Source organism: Thamnophis sirtalis, unplaced genomic scaffold, assembly GCF_051295495.1.
Source record: "Thamnophis sirtalis isolate CommonGarterSnake01/CBP01778 unplaced genomic scaffold, rThaSir2_p1.2 scaffold_1, whole genome shotgun sequence".
In the NCBI taxonomy this organism is placed as follows: domain Eukaryota; kingdom Metazoa; phylum Chordata; class Lepidosauria; order Squamata; family Natricidae; genus Thamnophis; species Thamnophis sirtalis.
In genome coordinates, this window is record NW_028261381.1 from 168838158 (window position 1) to 168863034 (window position 24877).

Genomic DNA, 24877 nt, shown 5'->3' on the forward strand with positions numbered 1-24877 from the left:
CCAAGGTATTTCCTATCTTAGCCCAGAACTCTTAATCTCTTGGTGGTGTCCCATCCAAATGTCGACCAAAGTTGGCACTCCATCTGTTGGTGAAGGGGTGGTACTCTCCATTCTCTGACCAGTCATACAGAAATGTTTCTGAGAAGGAGAAAAGAGTGGGTGTTCTGACCGAGGCTTCCCAAGAACATGAAACAAACACCTTGTCCCGGCAAAAAACCCTTTTATTAATTTACTGTGAATTCTGCTCATTCACATCCAGCAAAGTCTTTCAAGGGAGGATTTACAGTCACAGACCTTATCTGGCTTGGAGAGCTGACAGGCCGATAGCTGCAGAACTTGGCAAGGAGTCCCAGAGAGTCACAGGCTTAAGCGAACTAATTTTCTCCTGCAAATTCCACTCCCCTTTTACTCCTGGGAGGAGCCATTCATCGTCCGCCTGTGGCCTTACTCCCAAGTCGACTCCTGTTCTTTAGCTGTTCCCTTCATCTGGCAACTCTCCGCATGCGCACACTGGGAACAGGCTCCAGCTGTTCTTCTGCCTCACTGATGTCTGACTCTGAAGGCGGCTGATAACTGTCAGATGGCCCTGGCCCCGTCTCTTCCTCCGACACAGAGCCCTCATCAGAGTCTTCCCCAGACTCCAGGACTGGCCTAATCCCAACCTCCTCACTGTCCGAATCTGCTGCCAGCTCTGCTGGCCGCTAGGAGACCACAACCGAGGTCTAGAGCCGAGGTGGCGCAGTGGTTAGAGTGCGGTGTTGCGTCTTTTCGATGCAGCTGGCAGGCGGGGCCAGAGCCGAAGGATCCTGATTGGCCCGGGCGCGCCTGCCGGCTGGCAGGAACATCACTGCCCGCCAATTGGCCAGCCGCCTGACAGCTGTCAAGTATATATATAGCTGTCAGGCAACCCGCGTGCTGTCCATGTTCTGAACTAGTTAGTTGCTGTTGCCTGTTAATAAAGACGTTGACTTTTTACCTCACGCCTCGTACTTTAAATGCAGCATTGCAAGCTACTTCAGCTGACTGCAGTTCTGCAGTTCGGCTGTTCAAATCTCACCGGCTCAGGGTTGACTCAGCCTTCCATCCTTCCGAGGTGGGTAAAATGAGGACCCGGATTGTTGCTGGGGGCGATATGCTGACTCTGTAAACCGCTTAGAGAGGGCTGAAAGCCCTATGAAGCGGTATATAAGTCTAACTGCTATTGCTATTGCTACAACATGAGCAAAGACAAAAGACTTGGGTGCAATTAGGTGTGACATCCAACACTTCCTTGATTTGCCTCTGAAATGCAGAAACAAGGCCTCTCAGCATGGGAGGGGGAAGCCATCTTGCTGCAATGGATGTCATTATTTCTCTCCACACACATACTTCTACATGGTGCAGCTTCTTCAGAAACGTCACTCCCTTTAAATATAGGGTAGGGTTTCTCAAACTGGAATGACAGCAGTGGGATGCCAGCCCACACCCGTTGCCATAGCAGCAGCACAGGAAGACCTCTGTTGCCATGGCAACCCAGACTGCAGTGGGAGAGGCAAGTTTCGATGCCTTCCTTCTTGCAAGCAAGTGCAGAAATTTAAGGGGAGATAAGGGTGAATTGGAAACACCCTTTCTCTGCCATTTGAAGAATGCTAACTTTACAAATTTAACCCTTCTATACTCAGAATCGGTTCCACCACAAAACCGCGGTAGACTAAAGCGCGTGTGACTAAAGCGCGGTGACAAAACCGCACCGTCAAAACCGCATGACAACAGCGCGCCGACAGAAGCGCGCTGTAACATAACCCTAAAAATAACCCTAAACCTAACGCTAAACCTACCCTAAACCTAACCCTAACCCTAAACCTTACCTTAAGTTAAATCGCGCTTCTGTCGGCGCGGTGTTGTCGGCGCGCTTTTGACATCGCGGTTTTAGCCCCGCGGTATTGTCGGCGCGCTTTTGACGTTCGCGGTTATGTCGTGCCATGCTCAGAATCTATCAGTTATGTTGAAAGGAAGGATAAGAAATACAAAAAATAACAAAATTTCAATAGAATTCAACATAAATTCAAAATAATTCAACAAACCTTCCTTCCTTCCTTCCTTCCTTCCTTCCTTCCTTCCTTCCTTCCTTCCTTCCTTCCTTCCTCTCTCTCAAAACTGAAGAGACTTCTTGCCAAAATAAGCAAGATAGTTTGGCATCGGAAATGCAGTGAACAATTCGTTTGTCTGTTAGATTTATAGCCCTTCTTTTTTTCAGCAGCTCAGGGTGTCAATTTACTTGCTCAAAATTGCCAAACTCACCCAGCGGTAAATGAATTTGCTTATCCGAGTAGAAAATTTTCTAGAGTTGGAGAAAAAAGGATGGAGACATTTGGGGGCGGGGAGTGCAAATATTGGTAGAAAAGTAATGAGTTCTTGAGCAAAGTCAATGTTTTGTTCAAAGAGCAAATGTCAAAAAGAGTGCATTTTTGCTTGTGCCATTATTATAGACGTGAAAATTGTGTGTTGAGATTTTAGTACATGTAGTCCTGATTTATGAACATACCTGAGCCGGGAATTAAAAGTTGTAGGTTATGGTGGTTGCCAAGCATCAAGTGACGGTGCCTGATTTTACAACCTTCTTTGCGTTAAGTGAATGCCAGGGTCGTTATGCAAATGCATTGTCCACAATGGGCAGGTGGGGGGTTTTTCGGGGTGGGGTGGGGGGAAACACCAGTGTAGACTGGCAACTACCCGGAGGAGAGCCTTCTCGGTGGCTGCTCCGACCCTCTGGAACGAACCCCCCGTGGAGATCCGGACCCTCACCACCCTCCAGTCCTTCCGCACCGCTCTAAAGATCTGGCTGTCCCGGCTGGCCTGGGGTTAAGATTCTAACCCCACTCGAATTGTGTGACTGTTGTATTTTCTTTTTAATATGTTGTATTGTCTTCATGTTGGAAAATTGTTTGTCCTCCCCCCCCCCCTTTTTGAACTGTGAGCCGCCCTGAGTCCCCCCAGGGAAAAGGGCGGCATACAAATAAAGGGAAAATGAAAATGAAAAAATGAAAACCAATCGTGATGTGACTGTGAGACGCTGCAAACAGTTGTAAATGCGAGCTGGTTGCCCAGTGCTGAAAATGCAATAACGTGACCGCAAGCGATGGGGATGTTGACAGCTGTCAGAGCTTCAAAATTGAGTCATTTAGTCCCTTTATCGGGGTCCATTGCAGCTGCCAAGGTTCACTAAGCAATTGGTCATTAAGCGAGAACTGCCTGTGGTGTAAAACTCAGTGGAAGGCTTTTGGTTAAACAGGAAGTGAGAGGATGATGAAGAATGAATGGACATTAAATGAATGTGGATGATGCAAGAGGGTTTACCTCATAAAGCGAGAATGAATAAGGAATACATGGACAAGGACATACATGTGCAGTAGCCCTCGTTCTATGACCACAATTGAGCCCAAAATTTCTTTTGACAAGCAAAGCAGTTGCTAAGTGAGTTGTGCCTCCTTTTACGCAGTTGTCAAGTGAATTGTGCGGTCATTAAGCGAATGAGCAATTTCAACCAAACTTGGTACACAGATGATTTACTTTCTGGAAAACAAATACTGTGGAGGTAAGACATCCCGAGAAACTCTCGGGGGTGGTGCTGTTCTGTTAAGATACAGCCTGTTGTGCCTTAAGATGGCATCTACTGCATTGCCGTAAAATGGCTTCTACTGTACAGCACAGTGGAGTTGCAATGATAACTTCACAGTACTGCACAAGGGGGCTCCCTCTGGTAAAGGGAAAATCCAACATTAGAAATTACGTTTGGTCCGGACATTTCCCCCCTATAAATAAATACCTGGGCAACGCCGGAATATCTGTGTGATATTGTGTGTGTGTATGTGTGTGTGTAAAATATATCTTAATAGAGGGTTTGGGACACGCTGTTGCTTAGGATAGATACTTACTGTTGATAGACCTTTTTTAGACAATAGAAAAGAAGCTCTCAATTACATGTAGTTTCCTAATTAAAATCAGGCAGTAATTTTTGTGTGTCATTGAAGGGGAACATGAGGCAGAACCAGACATCTGGGCAATGCGCAAATATATTTCTTTATTGTAAATGCCAACCATTGAGATCGTAACCGAATCCCGTTCACCTCCCTGCACTAATTCCTGTCCTTTGATGGGGAGGGAATTTTGAAGGAGACGCTCAGAGGATCCCATTTTTAATTTATATCAATCCAGCCTCTTTATGGAACAGATGAAGTGAGCTCCTGCTCACGAAGGCCGATGCCTTTATTTTAGTACATCTTATTAAACATTTTACAAAAAGTATAAAAAACCAACAACTCAAACTAATAATAGCAGTGAGAGTTATATATCACCCCATATTGCTCTAGAGCAGGGGTCTCCAACCTTGATCACTTTAAAGACTTGTGGACTTCAACTCCCAGAGTTCCTCAGCCAGCAAATCAAAGCTGGCTGAGGAATTCTGGGAGTTGAAGTCCACAAATCTTAAAAGTGGTCAAGGCTGGAGACCCCTGCTTTAGAGCACTCTCTAAGCCAGGGGTGTCAAACCCGTTACAGTCACGTGTGAAAACCAGTCAAGTCACTTTTTCCACTGCCATTTTAACTTCAAATGGTTGTAAGTTGAGGACTACTTTTACAAAAAAAGAGGGGGTGGGGGAGAGACGCAGCATTTTCCAATTTTTTTCCTAATCATCAAAACCACATTTCCCCCCATTTCATGCAACAAGTCTGTAAGTCAACCATAAACATAGATATCATTTTTCCCCCTCCAGAGAAGTTAGGAAAAGAGGAAGAGAAGCATTGGCTTCCGACTACTTTTGATGCAGTAGAATAAGACAGTAATATAAAGCCTCAACTTTGCCCTTTTGTACGATAATATATACTAGCCGTTTCTGTTAATAACAAACCTGTCAAATCAGCAAAACCCCAAATCAAAGTTTCATATTTTTCCCCACCTCAGGCATAAAGTCCTAACGCGGTTTCCAGTTAGCAACAACAGGAATAGTGTTCTTTTCTTTAATAAAAGCACCCGAATTAGCACTGTTTAGCTACGTTCTTTGTAGCAGGGGACAGGGTCAGTTTTATTTAAATCAAGTCGGTTTAAATCACGATTTAAATCGTGATTTAAATCACTAGTAAAAAGGCTTGTTTTAAATCAACGTGATTTAAATCCTAATTTTTAAAGAGCAACTGTCATCTCTGTCCCACAACAGCTCCTCCTCTGACCTGCTGTTGACTCACCGACAGTCCCATTCACTTTATTATTATTTTTTGAGTAATTTTTTATTAAACTTTTTACAAAACAAAACATAAAAAACCAAATTCAGCATCCGTTCCTCCCATTCCTAAGACATTGGTATATACAATACAATACAATACAATACAATACAATACAATACAATACAATACAATACAATATAATAGCAGAATTGGAAAGGGACCTTGGAGGTCTTCTAGTCCAACCTCCTGCCTAGGCAGGAAACCCTATACCGTTTCAGACAGATGGCTATCCAACATCTTCTTAAAGACTTTCAGTGTTGGGGCATTCACAACTTCTGGAGGCAAGTCGTTCCACTGATTAATTGTTCTAACTGTCAGGAAATTTCTCCTCAGTTCTAAGTTGCTTCTCTCCTTGATTAGTTTCCATCCATTGCTTCTTGTTCTACCCTCAGGTGCTTTGGAGAATAGCTTGACTCCCTCTTCTTTGTGGCAGCCCCTGAGATATCGGAAGACTGCTATCATGTCTCCCCTAGTCCTTCTTTCTATTAAACTAGACATACCCAGTTCCTGCAACTGTTCTTCATATGTTTTAGTCTCCAGTCCCCTGATCATCTTTGTTGCTCTTCTCCGCACTCTTTCTAGAGTCTCCACATCTTTTCTACATCGTGGTGACCAAAACTGAACGCCATATTCCAAGTGTGGCCTTACCAAGGCATTATAAAGTGGTATTAACACTTCACGTGATCTTGATTCTATCCCTGTTGATGCAGCCTAGAACTGTGTTGGCTTTTTTGGCAGCTACTGCATATGGCTGGCTCATATTTAAATGGTTGTCCACTAGGACTCCAAGATCCCTTTCACAGTTACTATTGTTGAGCAAGTTACCACCTATACTGTACCTGTGCATTTCGTTTTTTGTTGCCTAAATGTAGAACCTTACTCTCTTCACCAGGGGTAGTCAACCTTTTTATACCTACCGCCCACTTTTGTATTTCTGGTAGTATTAAAATTTTCTAACCGCCCACCAGTTCCACAGTAATGGTGATTTATAAAGTACGGAAGTAACTTTACTTTATAACATTTATAAAGCAGAGTTACAGCAAACCCCTACCGCCCACCATGAAAGCTGGAATGCCCACTAGTGGGCGGTAGGGACCAGGTTGACTACCACTGATCTTCACCATTGAATTTCATTTTATTAGATAGTGCCCAATGTTCAAGTTTGTCCAGATCCTTCTGTATCTTAAGCCTTTCTTCTGGAGTGTTGGCTATTCCTGCCAGCTTGGTGTCATCTGCAAATTTGATGAGTTCCCCATTTATTCCCTCATCCAAATCATTGATGAAGATGTTGAAGAGTACTGGGCCCAAAACAGAGCCTTGGGGTACTCCACTGCATACTTCCCTCCATGAAGATGCAGTTCCATTGAGGACTACACATTGAGTGTGGTTGGTCAGTCAGTTACGAATCCATCTGGTGGTGATGCTGTCTAACCCACATTCTTCTACTTTATCTAGTAGTAGGTTACCTTATCAAATGCCTTATTGAAATCCAAGTAAATTATATCGACGGCATTCCTCTGGTCCACTAATTTTGTCACTTTGTCAAAGAATGCAATAAGATTAGTCTGGCATGATCTGTTTTTGACAAACCCATGTTGGCTTTTGGCTATTACTTTGTTTGCTTCTAGGTGTTCGCTAATTCGTTGCTTGATTATCTTTTCCAGAATCTTTCCTGGTATTGAGGTCAGACTGGCAGGTCTGTAGTTTCCTGGATCTGTTTTTTCCCCTTTTTTGAAGATGGGAACCACATCAGCTCTTTTCCACTCCTCTGGTAGTTTCCTGGTGTTCCAGGATCTCTGAAAGATATAGTTCAGTGGTTCTGAGATCTCGTCTGCCAGTTCCTTCAGAACCCCGGGGTGTAATCCATCCGGTCCTGGTGATTTGAACTCATCTAGGGTGGACAGGTGCTCACTTACAATGTTCTTCCCTATTTCAACTTGTGTTCCTAATCTGATTTTTGTGGTGCTGTTTTTGATAGGTTGGACTGTTTTATCCCTTTGTGTAAAGACAGATGCAAAACATGAGTTAAATAGTTCTGCTTTCTCCCTGTTGCTTGTCACCTTCTTGCCACTTTCTCCCAGCAATGGACAAATTGTTTCCTTAACTTTTTTCTTATTTTTAACTTGTTGGAAGAAGCTTTTTTTGTTATTTTTTCCTTTTGTGGCAAGCCTTTCTTCGTTGTCAGCCTTAGCTTTCCTCACTTCATCTTTACATACTCGGGCTATTTGCTGATATTCTGCCTTAGTTATGTCCCCCCCCCCCTTTCCACTTTTTATACTTATCTTTTTTGTCTTTCAATTTGTCATTTTGTTTATCATCTTACATACTTTTAATTCGTTTTACATTTACAATTTCCTCTTTACATTTATAATTCCTACAACCTAATATTTACATGTATAAATATTCTACTTTCATTCGTTATTCCTATTCTGTAACCACTGATACCACTTATCCCATACTGTATAATATTCTTTATCTTCTTTATCTTGCAGTTTAAAAGTTAGTTTGACCATTTCCGCGCAGTCCATTATTTTTTTTAATTATCATGTTTTTGGAGGTATGGTGTCTAATTTCCAATTTGGGGCGTAGTGTTATTCTTGCTGCTATCCCATTCACTTTAATGGGGTGGCTGGTGATTCAGGGGTGACACAACAAGGTGAGGGACCTGGCGGGCAGCAACTTAGTGGATGCCCTCTAACAGCCGCTGCCATGATGGATTTGCAATGACAGGTGTTCTTTAATATTATATTTATAAGCTGCTTAGAAGGTTTCACTATCATTTTTACTGCTTGCCCTTCCTCCTCACACTTAGAATTTGGTGGTATGGATGCATTTCTCTTCACACAATCCTACAGTTTGTAGTGTACGTAGAGTTGCAAAACGATGGGCTAAAGGAATATTCCTGAACTTTGTTTTATGATTTATCTCGTGGTTACTGGGAAATTGTGTGAATACATCAATGCGCAGTGCGTGTTATCTCAGCTTGCAGAGCTTGGATTCATTGAATGGGTTTACCCAAAATATGTCAATATTGCAGAATATACAGCCTCACGCTACATAACTAAGCTCCATTTCTTGCTGCATAAACTAAATTATTAATGTATTATAAATGGAAAGGTAGATAGATTTTTACTCCAAAAGCACTTTATTAAAATAAATTTGATAAAAATCTGATTTAAATTTTAAAAAATCGATTTCATTTTTTTTTTTAAAAAAAATTGATTTTTATCCACCCTGGCCGAGGAGCAATTCTGGTTCAGACCGATGCAGCCTGTGGATGTACCAGCAAAACCTGAATGAACTCAGCCGAGAATTGCTATGAACTCAGCCCAGGTTGTGGTCGTCCCTGTGCTTAGCAGCTGGGATCTTAATATAGCCTTGCGAGAGGGAGCCAGGCTGGGAAGTCGCTGACTGCTTTTTTAAAATTTCCTGCTCCTCAGGTTTCACTCTCAGCTACCAGCTCTGTAAACATTTTCATTTTGTTTCAGGAGATGAGTTGACAAGAATGGAGGACTAAGATATTGGGGTGAACTGGAAGGAGGGCATATCGGGAATCAAAGTAAACCCTCAAATGTTTATTTTCCTTAGGCTGGCAAAAATGATATGATTGTTTATCTAGTAGGCTGAGATAATGTACATTGGAAAAAGCAGTCACACACACACACACACACACACACATATATAGATGACTTACTCTCTGGAAAAAAATACTGTGGAAGTAATACACCTCTAACACCCCTCGGTGTGTGTCTCTGTGTGTGTGTTCCAGCATAACTCTGGAATGCCTGGGCCGCTGAAATGAAAAGGAATGAATTATATCTATAGCAGTGTTTCTCAACCTTGGCCCACCTGAAGATGCGTGGACTTCAACTCCCAGAATTCCCCAGCCAGCGAATGCTGGCTGGGGGATTCTGGGAGTTGAAGTCCACGCATCTTCAGGTGGGCCAAGGTTGAGAAACACTGATCTATAGTGTCAAATCACAGTAGTTTTGACAGTATAGTGTGCACTTTGGATTCAAGTTCCGTTAAGATACAGCTTGCTGTGCCTTAAAATGGCTTCTACTGTACAGCAAAGTGGAGTTGCAATAATAATGGGCTCACAGTACTCCACAAGGGGGCTCCCTTTGGTGAGGGGGCTTTGTTCCGACTTTTCTAGAATCCTCCACGATCTCTTACATTGTTCAACATTTCAAAACAAAGCTGTTTCTATTACACCGGTTCACCAAAACCCTTGCAGTAAGCACCCTCGTTATCATTGGGAATAAGGCCCACTATTGTATCATCTGCATACTTCACGGTACCGTTGGTGGCAAACCAACGTGACCCCAGGAGTCTGCCACCGTCATAAATGTGAGTCGGTTGCCAAACATTTGGATTTCGATCATGTAACCAGAGGGATGCTGCACGGATGATAAGTGTGACAAATGGACATGTCACTTTTTTTCAGTGCCGTTGCAACTTCGAATGGTCACTAGATGAATGGTGGTAACTTGAGGACTTCCTGTACCATAAAAGCAGTCAAAGTAAATCATCAGTTGCAGCCCTCCCACTCCACAAATACTTTAGGGCAGTGATGGCGAACCTTTTTCACCTCGGGTGCCCAAAGCACGTGCGTGCGTGTGCCCACCCCCATAATTTAATGCCCCCATCCATGCAGTGCCCCCTGCATATGCGTGCATGAAACCCCCCCCTTCCCACTGTCCCTTGCATGCGTGCATGGCTTTCTTGGAGTCTGGGGAGAGTCAAAATGGCCTCCCCCACTCCCCAGAGCCCCTCCGGAGGCTGGAAACGGCCCATTTTCCGACTTCCGGTAGGCCCTCCGCAGTCTCCATAGGCATTCTAAGAGCCTGGGGAGGGTGAAAACAGTCTCCTTCCCCAGGGGCCCTCCGGAGGCCGGAAACAGCCCACTTTCTGACTTCCGGTAGGCCCTCCGCAGTCTCCAGAGGTATTCTAAGAGCCTGGGGAGGGTGAAAACGGTCTCCCTCCCCAGGGGCCCTCCGGAGGCCGGAAACAGCCCACTTTCTGACTTCCGGTAGGTCCAGTAGGTCTGTTTTTTCGCCCTCCCCAAGCTCCAGAGGCTTTCTAGGAGTCTGGGGAGGGTGAAAAACGGTCCAACATGCAACCTAGAAGTTTGGGAACAGACTTCCGGGTTGCCCGTTGGGCCATTTTTCTCCCTCCGGAGGCTTCAGGAGGCTTCCCTGAAGTCTTTGGAGGGTGCAAAACAGCCCAATGTGCAAACTGGAAGTCCGTTCCCGAACGGCAGAAAATCAAGGCTGAAAAGGAGCTGACAGTGCAACGCCTCGCTCCGTGTGCCATATCTTCGCCACCACGGTTTTAGGGTGGATTAGTTCATCAGGGAGCTTTGTGGCAAAACATGTTTCGAACCTCTTGGTCCAATTTCAGCATTCTGGACTCCAGCAATTTCAGAGATGTTTTAAGGCACCAGGGGCTTCCTGCAGCAAATGTCTTTTTTTTATATTTTCTCACTTATCTAATATTCCAAGCTGGCATTCCAATTTAATTCTGCAGACTCGGCATAACAAATGAAGCAGAGAGGTAAGGCTTCCATTAGCAATGACGTCAAGGACGCTGCCTGTTGGCTGCCAGAAAGCCAGTTCAGTGACTAAATAAAACATGAAAACTAGCTAAATCAGAGAGATGGGTGACATTAAACGGAAGAGTGTTGGAAGGGACCGTGGAGGTCTTCTAGTCCAACCCACTGCTTAGGAAACCCTAAACCATTTCAGACAAAGCTGCCCAATCTCTTCTTAAAACCTTCCAGTGTTGGACACCCACAACTTCTAGAAGCAAGTCGTTCCACTGATTAATTGTTCTAACTGTTAGGAAATTCCTCCTCAGTTCTAAGTTGCTTCTCTCCTTGATTAGTTTCCATCCATTGCTTCTTGTTCTACCCTCAGGTGCCTTGGAAAAGGTGGCGCAGTGGTTAAATGCAGCACTGCAGGCTACTTCAGCTGACTGCAATTCTGCAGTTCAGCTGTTCAAATCTCACCGGCTCAGGGTTGACTCAGCCTTCCATTCTTCCGAGGTGGGTAAAATGTGGACCCGGATTGTTGTTAGGGGCAATATGCTGACTCTGTAAACCGCTTAGAGAGGGCTGAAAGCCCTATGAAGCGGTATATAAGTCTAACTGCTATTGCTATTGCTAAAATAGTTTGACTCCCTCTTCTTTGTGTCAACTTGTGAGATATTGGAAGACTGCTATCATATCTCCCCTTAGTCCTTCTTTTCATTAAACTAGACATACCCAGTTCCTGCAACCGTTCTTCATATGTTTTAGCCCCCAGTCCCCTAATCATCTTTGTTGCTCTTCTCTGCACTCTTTCTAGAGTCTCCGCATCTTTTTTTATATTGTGGCTACCAAATCTCACAGTTACTACTATGGAACTAGGTACCACCTAAACTATACCCGTGCATTTGGGTTTTCTTGCCTAAATGCCTGCATTCTCTTCTGTATATAAGTAGTTCTCCACTTACAACACAATTGGAACCGGAATTTCTGCTGCTAAGCAAGATGGTTGTTAAGTGAGCCGTGCCCGATTTTGCAATCTGTTTGGCTGTGGTTGCTAAGGAGTTCACTGCAGCTGTTAAGCGACTCATGCGGTGGTTAAGCAAATCCATTCCCCACCACCACCTCCACCACCAGTGAACTTCGGTTGTCGGACTCCAGCCTGGAAGGTTACAAATAGTGAACGCAGAGGCTGCAACTGTCATAAATTCATGCCAGTTGCCAAGAGCCTGAATTTTGATAACACCTCTTTATGGGGATGCTGCAGGAGTTGTAAGTGTGAAGACCAATTATAAGTCACTTTTTTCTGTGCTGTTGTAATTTCCAATAGTCACTAAGTGAATACGTGTAAGTCACTGACTACCAGGAATACTAATTAATATATCTTTTTGTAAGGATAAGATTACAGGTAGTCCTCAACTTACAGCAGTTCATTGAGTGACCGTTCAAAGTTACAACAGCAGTAAAAATGTGACTTAGGGCCATTTTTCAGTTATGACCTTCATGGCATCCCCATGATGTGTGATCAAAATTCAGACACATGGCTACCGGTTCTTATTTATGGCCGTTGCTGTGTGCCCAAGACCATGTGATCCCCTTTTGCATCCTTCTGACAAGCAAAGTCAATGAGGAAGCCCGATTCACTTAACAACCCGGGTGACTAACTTATCAACTGCAGTGATTCATTTAACAACCGGGGCAAGCAAGGTGGTAAAATGGGGCAAAACTCACTTAACTTAATGAACCGTGGAAATTTGGGGCTCCATTATGGTCGTTAAGTCGAGGACTACCTGTATCTTGTGAGGGGTCCTTGGTGCTCTCTGAGCTTCCGTTTTCTTGCAGAGGTTTCACCAGCACTGATGATGTTACCTACCTGGGTAACGAAACGTCTGCAAGATTCTTAGGGAGCACCATGGATCCCTCATGCTACAAATATTCTCCTTCATTAAGTAAGATTACTGTAGTTTTGCAGTGCTGTTAGCGGCCTGTGTTTTCCTGGCGCTCGTCCAATGGAAACGTCCAAACGTCTTCGCTTGAGGCTGGCTTCCCTAAGAGAAGCTTTTGGAAGAACACAGAAATAAATGCAGTAGCACATTGCAGTAAAATCAGCATGTCTCAAGCTTTTGTGTGCGAATTCTCCCCCCCCTTTTTTTTTTGTCTAGTGCAAGCAGAATCACGAAGTATAAAATGACGTCTAAGGATTCTGTCTGCGCTAGCAAAAAAAAAACCCCAGAAAACCAGATTCTGCACGCACAAGGCAACTCGTACCAATTTTACAGCATTTGCAGGGTGGGGTGGGGTGGGTTCCCAAAGAAGGCAACTCTTTCTGGTAAGCTACCTTGTTTCCTCAAAAATAAGACTTCCCCGGATAATAAGCCCAATCAGGCTTTTGAGCCCATGCACTAAAATAAGCCCTCCCCTGAAAATAAGCCCTCCCTGAAAATATTGCAACGCGGCAGCAACCATGAGCTGACCACGCTTGCTCTTCCTGTACCTCAATAATAATAATAAGACCTCCCGAAAATAAGGCCAAGTGCTTATTTTGGGAGTTAAAAGAAAATAAGGCCCTGTCTTATTTTCGGGGAAACACGATAGCAATAGCAATAGCAGTTAGACTTATATACCGCTTCATAGGGCTTTCAGCCCTCTCTAAGCGGTTTACAGAGTCAGCATATCGCCCCCAACAACAATCCGGGTCCTCATTTTACCCACCTCAGAAGGATGGAAGGCTGAGTCAACCCTGAGCCGGTGAGATTTGAACAGCCGAACTACAGAACTGCAGTCAGCTGAAATAGCCTGCAGTGCTGCATTTAACCACTGCGCCACCTCGGCTCTCATACGATGTATGAAAGGCTGAGTGCCAAAGTATGGAGGCCTTTGAAGTCTTCTTCTGGAGAAGACTCCTGCGAATCCCTTGTACTGCAAGACGATCAAACGTCCTAGAGGAGATCAACCCTGACTGCTCTTTAGAAGGTCAGATCCTGAAGATGAAGCTCAAGTACTTTGGCCAACTAATGAGAAGGAAGAACTCCCTTGAGAAGAGCCCAATGCTGGGAATAATGGAGGGCAAAAGAAGAAGAAGGGGACGACAGAGAATGAGTTGGCTGGATGGAGTCACCGAAGCAGTAGGCCTGAGCTTAAATGGACTCCAGAGGATGGTAGAGGACCGGAACGCCTGGAGGAACATTGTCCATGGGGTTGCGATGGGTCAGGCATGACTTCGCAGCAAACAACAATATGTGAGCATCTGTGCCATTATCTTGGCAAAAGTACGAAGTGCTTTTGCTGTGATTTTATATTCCTGGTTGATTTTTTTTTTAACTTCTGTTGGAAGACATATCCATCTGGGTCCCGTTCCAAGTGGGGAGAAAGACACTGGAAACATGGGAGGCTGATTGGAAAGATGGTTTATTGAGGGACAGGACGACATGGGTTTGAAGTCCTGGGCAGCTGAGCACATGGAAGAGAGAGAGAGAGAGGTATTTATACCCTCTCTTGGGCCTTGCCCTTGAGCTTCCTGTTCCTTTGGAAAGGGCATGTATTCTATTGGTTGCTGTCAGACTCCAATGCAGGGGTTATGCAGAGGTCATAGGATGTCTGAGCTCCCAGGCTTGGCTGAAACTTGGAGGGTGATGTAATGTTCCCAGGTGATGTGCTGATAGATATTCCTATGATGTCCTGGAGGGTCATGTCTTAATCTCATCACCCTGGAACTGAAGGCATAATTGTCTTGTAGATAGGCTGGGCCAGTGTTGCTCAATGGGCACCAAATACCTGCAGGGAGCTGCTCTTTTCTCATCCAGGGAAATATAATATTCTGCCTTTTTAGTATTTCCTAGAATATTTCATTCGTCTAGGAGAGGGGTAGGTGCTAACTATCTACACTTCCCAGTTTAGCCTAAAGCTACAGGTGTCTTCCATTCAAGAATGAACTGGGGTTCAACTCTATTTAGTCTTTTAAAATCAAAGTTGGCTTGATGCTGCCTCCTGAGCGCAGGCCAGCGGAACAAGTAGCAGACTCAGACAGTGAGGAGGTTGGGGAGGAAACTGGGCCAGTCCTGGAGTCTGGGGAAGGCTCTGACGAGGGCTGTGCATCGGAGGCAGAGAGGGGGCCAGGGCCATATGCCAGTTATCAGCTGTCTTCTGAGTCAGACATCAGGCAGACGAACAGCTGGAGCCTGTTCCCAGTGTGTGCATGCGCAGAGTTGCCAGACGAAGGGAACAGCTAAGGAACAGGGGTCAACTTGGGAGTATCCACAGGTGAACGATAAATGGCCCCTCCCAGAGGAAATAAAAGAGGAGCGAAAGGGGAGTGGAGTTTGCAGGAGACAATTAGTTCACTTAATTGGTTTGTGAGTCTCCGAGACTCCTTGCCAAGTTTTGTAGATATCGGCCTGGCAGCTCTCCAAGCCAGATAAGGTCTGTGACTGTAAATCCTCCCTTGAAAGACTTTGCTGGATGTGAATGATCAGAATTCACAGTCAATTAATAAAAGGGGTTTTTGTCGGGACCAGGAGTTTGTTTCATGCTCTTGGGAAGCCTCAGTCAGAACACTATGTTTAATAAGGGAGCATCTTTACTGTTAAATATATCAGTGTTGCACGAATGCATTGCTTATATTCAGCACAGGTATTCCTGTGGAGTCCCTGATATTCTGTGAGATTGGTTGGCTGCTGCTGATGCTACCCTGTAGATAGTCCCTGACTTACAACAGTTTCATTTAATGACCGTTCAAACAACTGAAAAAGGTGCCATTTTTCATATGACCATTTTTCACACTTGTGACCCTCGCATGGTCTCCTGATCAAAATTCAGATGCTTGGCAACTGACTCATATTTCTGACGGTTGCAATGTCCCTGGGGTGTGTGTGCGTGTGTCACCTTTTTGTGACCTTTTGACAAGCAATGTCAAGGAGGAAGCCATATTCACTTTACAGCCATGTTGCTAACTAAACAACTGCAATGATTTAATCAACAACTGCGGTAAGAAAAATGGTAAAGGGAGGCAAAGCTCACTTAACAATTGTCTCACTTCGCAACATTAACTTTGGGCTCAATTGTCATAAATCGAGGAGTTGCTGTAGTTAGATCATGAAACATCTGCAGGCAAACAGCTGTGACAGCACCAAGGATCCTACAGTTCAACCCGAGCTATAGGGATTCTTTTCTACTGCGACAATATACAATACAATAGCAGAGTTGGAAGGGACCTTGGAGGTCTTCTAGCCCAACCCTAGGCAGGAAACCCTATGCCATTTCAGACAAATGGCTATCCAACGTCTTCCTAAAGACTTCCAGTGTTGGGGCATTCACAACTTCTGGACGCAACTTCTGTTCCACTGGTTAATTGTTATAACTGTCAGGAAATTCCTCCTCAGTTCTAAGTTGCTTCTCTCCTTGATTAGTTTCCACCCATTGCTTCTTTTTCTACCCTCAGGTGCTTTGGAGAATAGCTTGACTCCCTCTTCTTTGTGGCATCCCCTGAGATATTGGAACACTGCTATCATGTCTCCCCTAGTCCTTCTTTTCATTAAACTAGACATACCCAGTTCCTGCAACCGTTCTTCAAATGTTTATATGACATTTATTCCTTTTCTTATGATTGCTATTATTACTGTATGATATACAGATAGACTTTGACCTTCGATTTGTTTAGTGACCTTTTGAAGTTACAGTGGCACTGAAAAAAGTGGCACATGACCATTTTCCACACCCATGACCATGGTCACATGATCAAAATTTGGATGCTTGACAGTCGGCATATCTTTTTGATAGTTGCCGTGTCCTAACGTCATGGGTTCTCCTTTCGTGATCTTCTGACAAGCAAAACCAATGGGAAAGCCAGATCCACTTAACAACGGTGTTTACTAACTGCAGGAATTAATTTAACAAAAGTAAAATGGGGCAAAACTCACTCAGCAACTGCCTTGCTTAACAACAGAAATGTGGGCTCCATTGTGGTCGTAAATCGAGGACTACCTGTATCCGCAGATAACACTCGGGTGAGAGCCAGTAGAAGTCCCAGTTGTAAACGAAGAGTTGAAGATGGGAGATCAACCGGTCCCACGGATCTTTTTCTCTCTTTTAGCCCATCGCTGAGCAGTGTCACTTGCCTTCCAAGGATGCTACTAAGATGCCCGAAAGTGCCTGGAAGCTCTCTTTCTACAGCATCTCCTGGTTGTACGGCACTTACTTGCTCTTCTTTGCTGGATACCCATTTTTCCATGATCCACCGTCTGTCTTTTATGGTATGGTAAGCATTGTGGCCATATTGGGGGGTGGGATAGGTGGGAAAGCTTTTGTTTAGAGTAGCAGTGTCCAACCTTGGCAACTTTTAAGACTTGTGGACTTCAACTCCCAGAATTCCTCAGCCAGCATGGCTGGCTGGGGAATTCTGGGACTTAAAGTCCACAAAGAGCCTGGCTGGGGAATTCTGGGAGTTGAAGTCCACAAATACCCTGGCTGGGGAATTCTGGGAGTTGAAGTCCACAAATACCCTGGCTGGGGAATTCTGGGAGTTGAAGTCCACAAATACCCTGGCTGGGGAATTCTAGGAGTTAAAGTCCACAAATACCCTGGCTGGGGAATTCTGGGAGTTGAAGTCCACAAATACCCTGGCTGGGGAATTCTAGGAGTTAAAGTCCACAAATAGCCTGGCTGGGGAATTCTGGGAGTTGAAGTCCACAAAACTTAAAAGTTCCAAGGTTGGACACCCCTGATTTGGGCAATGTTTGATGTTGGGTCATTTACATTTGGTAAGTTAGTGTCTAATTCTGCCTCTGCAGTTTGAAAGGAGTCCTCATCTATATATATAAATAGGGGCTAAAGATTGTAATCCATCCCCACCCGAATGGTATGAATGTTGTGTTCTTTTTAATTATGTATTGTGCTTATGTGTCATTGTTTGTATCCCCTTTCCCTATGAGTTGTAAGCCGCCCTGAGTCCCCCCAGGGAAAAGGGCGGCCTATAAATAAACTTTTCCAATTCCAATATAAAAGCCAAATACCACTCACTCATCACAAAATCTCCAAAACTATAAAGCCCACAAATTCAGCATGTATGTTCCTCTTGGCTTCTTGGTGCTCGCTAAGAAAGGATTTATCGAAATGACCATCAGATCATCAGTATTTCTTATACAGTATTATATTAACACATGTCGATGCTAAGGAGTTAGATGTTCTACTCCCCCTCCCCACCTGAAAGGAACTCTGTTCCAACTGCCAGTTGCCTTATATGGGTGTGGCCAGCATGTGATTCATCCGGCCTGGCCGCATCACATGTTTTTTTAGCAAAGCACAGGTATCCAGCTAGTATAGAAGCCGAGGTGGCGCAGTGGTTAGAGTGCAGTACTGCAGGCCACTTCAGCTGACTGCTATCTGCAGTTCAGCGGTTCAAATCTCACTGGCTCAAGGTTGACTCAGCCTTCCATCCTTCCGAGGTGGGTGAAATTAGGACCCAGACTGTGGGGGCAATATGCTGACTCTGTAAACTGCTTAGAGAGGGCTGAAAGCCCTATGAAGCGGTATATAAGTCTTAACTGCTGTTGCTATTGCTATATAATATAATTCAGGAATTTGGAAGACCTGCCATATAGCCTCAAAACCTTGTTTGTTTCATCTGACATGCTTCCGGGCTTAATTGCGGGGGGGGGGGGGGAATGGATGAGGAAGAGAGCATCCTTAGAAACCAGTTCCTCTCATTCAGGAGAGCTCTCTCAATTTGGAGGCTTTACACCAGCAAGTTTTTGTAGCAGAAACAAAATTATTAAGAGATTTGTAATTTAGTCTTCACATTTTTAAAGTGAAGTTGTGCCTCGACAGGGTGCCTGATTTATTTTAACTGTAAGCTACTAAAAGTTTGCAGAGATAACAAATAGATAAATATACGGATCCCTTTTACAAAGGCATTTTTTTCAAGTTGAATGCTGCTCTTTTACTTAAAAGTAAACAAGGAGAGTTAATAGGGTTTTTATCTGAACTACCTTCCAGAAGTGTTAGATTTCCAGTGAGATGAGATTGCTTAGCTGAGCAGGATGGGATTTGTAGTGCAGGTTAGAAGTATTTAATAGAATAACAGAGTTGGAAGGGATCTTGGAGGTCTTCTAGTCCAACCCCCTGCTTATGCAGGAAACCCTACACCACTTCAGACAAATGGTTATCCAACATCTTCTTTAAAACTTCCAGTGATGGAGCATCCACAAGTTCTGGAGGCAAGTTGTTCCACTGAGTAATTGTTCTAACAGGAAATTTCTCCTTAGTTCTAAGCTGCTTTCTCCTTGATTAGTTTCCACCCATTGCTTCTTGTCCTGCTCTCAGGGGCTTTGGAGAATAGCTTGGCTCCTTCTTCTTTGTGGCAGCCCCTGAGTGGCTTGTTAGTCTGAAAGGAATGAAACCCACAGTTCTTTCTTGAGGAAATCTCTATTTATTTAGTGTGGCTGTTTGATAAATAAATGAATAAAATGGCCATAAGCGATGCAACATGGCTGCATTTACATCCATCTGCAAGGTCCCACAGCCACATGACTGTGCTTTACGGCGGTTTTGCTAAAAGCCAGCACTTGCTTTTGATTTTTGGCAAAAGTGTGCCGAAATTAATGAATTAAAATAGTTGTTTTACGCAAGGAAACTTTTTTATTTTATTTTTTTAAACACCAATAATACAAACAGTACATATACAAACTGGGTACAAAAAAGAAAGAAAGACAAAAGACAAAAAAGGGAAAAAACACATATTACCCATGAAAATTGTAATAATAAGCTTAGGTATTTGTTCTGACCCCCCTCCGTCCGGTGATTAACACCAACACAGGCTTAGTAGTTTGCCACTCTTTATTTACAGCAATTACAATCCTGTTGGCTGAAAGCCCAAACACGACTCACTGGCAAGACGTTGGCAGCAACCCAGACTCCAACAGACACGGGAACACAAGGCAGACCAGACAAGGAGCTCTCCAGATTAGTACGAACGGTTGTGTCCTGCAAAAGGACTCCTCCCAAAGTCTCTTCTTATATACTCTCTTGGGAGGGGCCAAGCCACAACCACCTGGGCTTGATTATCTCTTATGAGTCTGTCTCCGTAACTTCTGCCTCCGTTTCTCCGCCCTTCTCTGTCTGCCGTCAGGGACAAACTCTCTTTGATCTTCCCCACTGCTCCATGCCTCAGGCGCCTCCTGGTGGCCAACCAGCCTCTCTGGCCCCTGCTCTGAGTCTGAACCCTGCCCAGGGTCCTCCACATCTTCCATAGCAGACTCATAGGGGTCCTCGCTATCGGAGTCCATCGGCAGCTCCAACGGCTCCTGCTGGGCCACAACAGGTATTAATGGGCTAAGCAATTGGTCGTAAGTCAAGGACTGCCGATACCTACTTTCGGAAACGAACGTTTGGTCCTGATCAAAGCAATTGTATGGACAGGAAACTTTGCTGTGTAACAGTAGCCTAGAGCAGTGTTTCCCAACCTTGGCAACTTGAAGATGTCCGAACTTCAACTTCCAGAATTCCCCAGCCAGCATTCGCTGGCTGGGGAATTCTGGGAGTTGAAGTCCAGACATCTTCAGATTGCCAAGGTTGGGAAACACTGGCCTAGAGGGCACTGCTCATCCCCAGAGAGGGAGTTCAGGTCTACGGTCTGGTGTCATTGTCATTCTGAGCATTTTGGATGCTGCAGGTGTGTTGAGTTGACCTTCTCTTCTTTTTCTGCCTGCCTTTCCAGATTGGGAAAAGGGAATGCAGGTGCCACTGGATATTGCCCTCGCCTACCTAACGCAAGGCAGTTTTTATGCCCATTCTATCTATGCCACCCTTTACATGGATGCCTGGCGCAAGGACTCCGTCGTGATGCTTATTCACCACGTGGTCACGCTGACCCTCATCGCCTTCTCCTATCTTTTCAGGTAATTCTCAACGGCTTTTCCTGGTTCCCACCATTGGCTGCTCTGCTGCCAACGGGCTGTCCTCATTGGCTGAGCTTTTGTGACGTCACAGCTATGCTCACACTACAGGTAGTCCTCGACTTACGACCACAATTAAGCCCCAAATCTTTCCAAAATGGAAGCCAGTTGTCAAGTGTCCAGATTTTTAATCACGTGCCCGTGGGAATGCTGCAACGATCCTAAAGGTGAAAAATAGGTTATAAGTCACTTTTTCCAGTACAGGTAGTCCTCAACTCACAACAGTTTGCTTAGTGACCACACAAAGTTACAACGGTACTGAAAAAGCCATGACTTACGACCGTTTTTCAGTTGTGACCTTTGCAGGATCCTCATGCTCACGTTGTCAGAATTCAGATGTTTGGCAACTGGTTCATATTTATGACGGTTGCAGTGTCCCCCGGGGTCACGTGATCCCCTTTTGCGACCTTCCGACAAGCAAAGCCAATGGGGAAGCCAGATTCACTTAGCAAGCAGGTTGCTAACTTATCAACCGCAGTGATTCACTTAACAACCGTGGTGAGAAAAGTCGTAAAACGGGGCAAAACTCACAAAATGTCTCACTTAACAACAGAAAACCTGGGCTCAATTGTGGGCATAAGTCAAGGACTACCTGTAATGTTGTAATTTTGAATGATCACTCAACGAATGGTTGTAAGTCGAGGACTATATGTAGAGGGCAGATCAGGGGTGAAATCCTCCCGGTTTGGCCCAGTTCAGCCGAACTGGCAGGGATGATTGGCATCAGTTCTCCGAACCGGTTGCAAATCTCTGGTGGCCCCGCCCATGCTCACTTAGTCGCCCAGTTGCCGCTCACCTCTTCCCGCTGCTCACTTGACCCTTCCGGTTGCTCGGCCAGCCCACCCAATCCAAACGTTTCTCCCTCCATTCACAGCAGAGTTGCTGCAGCCTGTCCCTTTAAGATACTTCGACCACAGGAGGGAGGGGGGACCATAAAGGGAGCAGCAGCTGCACTGTGAATGGACTTATACAGACATTTTTTCCTACAGGGTTTTGATGATGGTGGGGGCATGTGACTGAGTGGGCATGGCCATGAGTGACATCGAGTTAACCACTCAGTCACAGGACCCCACCACCAAGCCACGCCCACAGGACTGGTAGTAAAAAAAAATGAATTTCACCACTGGGGCAGATATTCCAGCCCCCCATTATTCAAATAAGTTTGTAGTTCAGAGGAGATCAGTAGAATCATCTATATGTGATAACATCATTTCTATAGGGCCGTGAGGATGAACCTATGGCACGTGTGCCCGAAGTGGCACGTGGAGCCCTGTTGCCTGGCATGCACGGTGTCGCCTGTTCCTCTTCCAGGTTTTTGGCGTGCATACCCGCGCAACAATCAGCTGGCCATGTGTGTGACAGTGCCGGAAACTGGAAGAGCTAGTCTTCCATTTTCTGGCCTAAGCATGCGTGCCGGCCAGTTGATCGGTGTGCATGCTTGCGTGCCAGAAACCGGAAGACTAGCTGGCCAGTGCACATGTGTGTGCCGGAAACTGGTAGTTCCCGGGCAGCTCCTCTTCCAGGTTGTGGCCCTGACAAGCGCACTGCTATAGGACATTCTCATTTTGTAACAAGGAATGATAATCCTCAGTTCATGACATTAATTGAGCCTGGAATTACAGTGGTAGGTCATGCTCGTCTTTTAGCAGGTTACCACATGACTCCCAATTTTGCGACCGCTTGTTGCATTGGTCATTAAGCAAACACCATGGTCATTAAACAAACCTACTGAATTCAATGGACGTTTTGTTTTTGCAGCAAACCAAAAGTATACATGACCAGTTGTAAGTTGAGTGTCAGCGTTCCAAATATCATGCAGAATTAAATTAGAGTCCAAGGCAAAACTATCCCTAATGTTCCAATTTAATAAGACAGACATGTTGGCAACAAACTGTGGAATCCCAAATCTAAAAGCTTCCTAGGATTCCACCCAGTTGAAAGTTCATGATCTTATCCCTACACCCATAAATCCATCACATGGTCCAATCTTCTTCGGCCACGCTGGCATCTCCACCCATCTAGTTCCGGTCAGGTGCAGAGGTGCGGAGACAAAAGATGACCTTGGGCTTCTAGAAAGGAATGACAACAACACATTCTACAATTCTACTCCTTTCTATTTCCCCTCCCAATTACTATACTAACGAAACAGCATAGGAAAATAATAGCATGTGTGGGGCAGGCCAAAAATCCTAAAAGGAATATAACTGCAGGCCTGACATTGAGTATACAACTCTCCTACTTGCCGATGCCAAGCCTAGCATGTCCAGTACTGTAACAAGCCTCTGTATTGTTCTATTTTAAAACCTGCTGTCCAATTAAGATGCACTGACGTGATTTTTGTCTGGATTGTTGGAGGAAGGAAAAATGACAGGCCTCTCGCATCTGCGGCCTGCTGAATTGAAACGCTTGGGCCTTTTCCATGGATAATAATGGTGCTTTTCTCTTCCTCACAGATACCACAACATAGGGATTCTTGTGCTCTTCCTTCATGACTTTAGTGACATCCAGCTGGAGTTTACCAAACTCAACGTTTACTTCAAGTACCGGGGCGGTATTTACCACCGTTTAAACGACACCCTTTCCAATGCTGGCTGCGTCTCCTTCAGCGTTAGTTGGTGAGTCTGTAGGGTAGCCTTTATTGCAGTGGTGGGTTTCGGCTCCCGTAGCAACCGGTATGCTGCACCACGGGCATCCGCGCTGCACATGCATGTGCACCCACTGCCTGCGACGCTCCAGCTGCTCAGAGGAGTGCAGGCACTGTATGCTGCGCGTGTGTGCACAGATCGCCCGTTTCCTTCAAATACAGGTAAGGAACGAGGGCGGGCGGGCCCTCCAAAGTACCATTCCGGTATGGTGGCTGCTGCTTCCGGCAGGCACCGGTACGCGCGTAATGGGGCGTACCGCCTGCAACCCTCCACTGCTTTATTGTCATTGTACATCATGTGTACAATGAAATTGATTCTGGTCCTGAGATCTAACGGGACCCAGCCTAGAAAAGAAACTGGAGGGGATATTATGAATTATTGCAGGTAGTCCTTGATTTACGACCACAGTTCAGCCCAAGATTTCTATTGCTAGGCAAGAGAGTTATTAAGTGAGTTTTGTCCCATGTTACCTCCTTTCTTGCCACAGTTGTTAAGTGAATCACTGAAGTTGTTAAGTGGATCTGGCTTCCCTGTTGACTTTTGCCTGTCAAAAGGTTGCAAAAGCGGATCATAGGACACTGCCACCATCATAAATATATGCTAATTGCCAAGCATCTGAATTTTGATCCCATGTCCCTGGGGATGTTACAATGGTTGTAAGAGTGAAAAACTACCATAAGTCAGTTTTTGTGGTAGCTATGAACGGTCACTAAATGAATGGTTATAAGTCGAGGACTACCTGTATTTGGCTGTTGCTCCAGTTGAATCTTCTGTAGAACATGGTGGCCCTGTCTTCAAATCCTTTTTAAAATAGGCTGCTCTTAAGGAAAAAGCTTTCTGGTAGCTGTAATTATCACCAGTCTTAATTCTTAATTCAAAGCCCAAACCTGCTTCTGAATGTTTGGGGAGAAGAATATGGCAGCCACAGAAGTGACAGTGCAAAAACGGTTAATGATAATAAGAATATTAAGTCCAGTAAACAGAGAAAGCATGAGAAGGAAGCTCAGAATGGACTCACCATAATTTACTGAGGTATACAGTAAAGAAGGGGGCATGATGGCTTTACAGTTAAAACAGTGGGCTTATTGGCTGGAAAGTTAACCGCCCAGGTTCGAGACCCAAGCACTGCGCAACATGGTGAGCTCCTGTTCCTTGCCCCAGCTGCTGCCCATCTAACAATTTGAAAGCATGCAAATGTGAGTAGATAAATAGGTACCACTTTGGTGGGAAGATGCGAGTAGATAAATACGTGCTACTTCGGTGGGAAGATGCAAGTAGATAAATGGGTACCACTTCGGTGCAAGTAGATAAATAGGTACCACTTCGGTGCAAGTAGATAAATAGGTACCACTTTGGTGGGAAGATAACAGCATTCCATGTGCTTCAGCATAGACATGCTGGCCACATGACCACAGAAGCATCTTCCAACAATGCTGGCTCCCTGGGTTAAGGAATGGATATGACCACTGCCCCCTGGAATAGGACACGACTGGACAAGG

General features: G+C 44.9%; 1 protein-coding gene across 1 annotated transcript in view; it reads left to right on the forward strand.

The window, feature by feature from the left end:
* The window catches only part of CERS1 (ceramide synthase 1), a 48236-nt gene that overhangs the window by 15437 nt on the left and 7922 nt on the right, over window positions 1-24877 (forward strand). The window contains exons 2-4 of the mRNA XM_087703253.1: window positions 16875-17034; window positions 20496-20676; window positions 23187-23348. Of these exons, the coding sequence (XP_087559379.1) occupies window positions 16875-17034; window positions 20496-20676; window positions 23187-23348 (503 nt within the window). The remainder of the gene's footprint in view (window positions 1-16874; window positions 17035-20495; window positions 20677-23186; window positions 23349-24877) is intronic.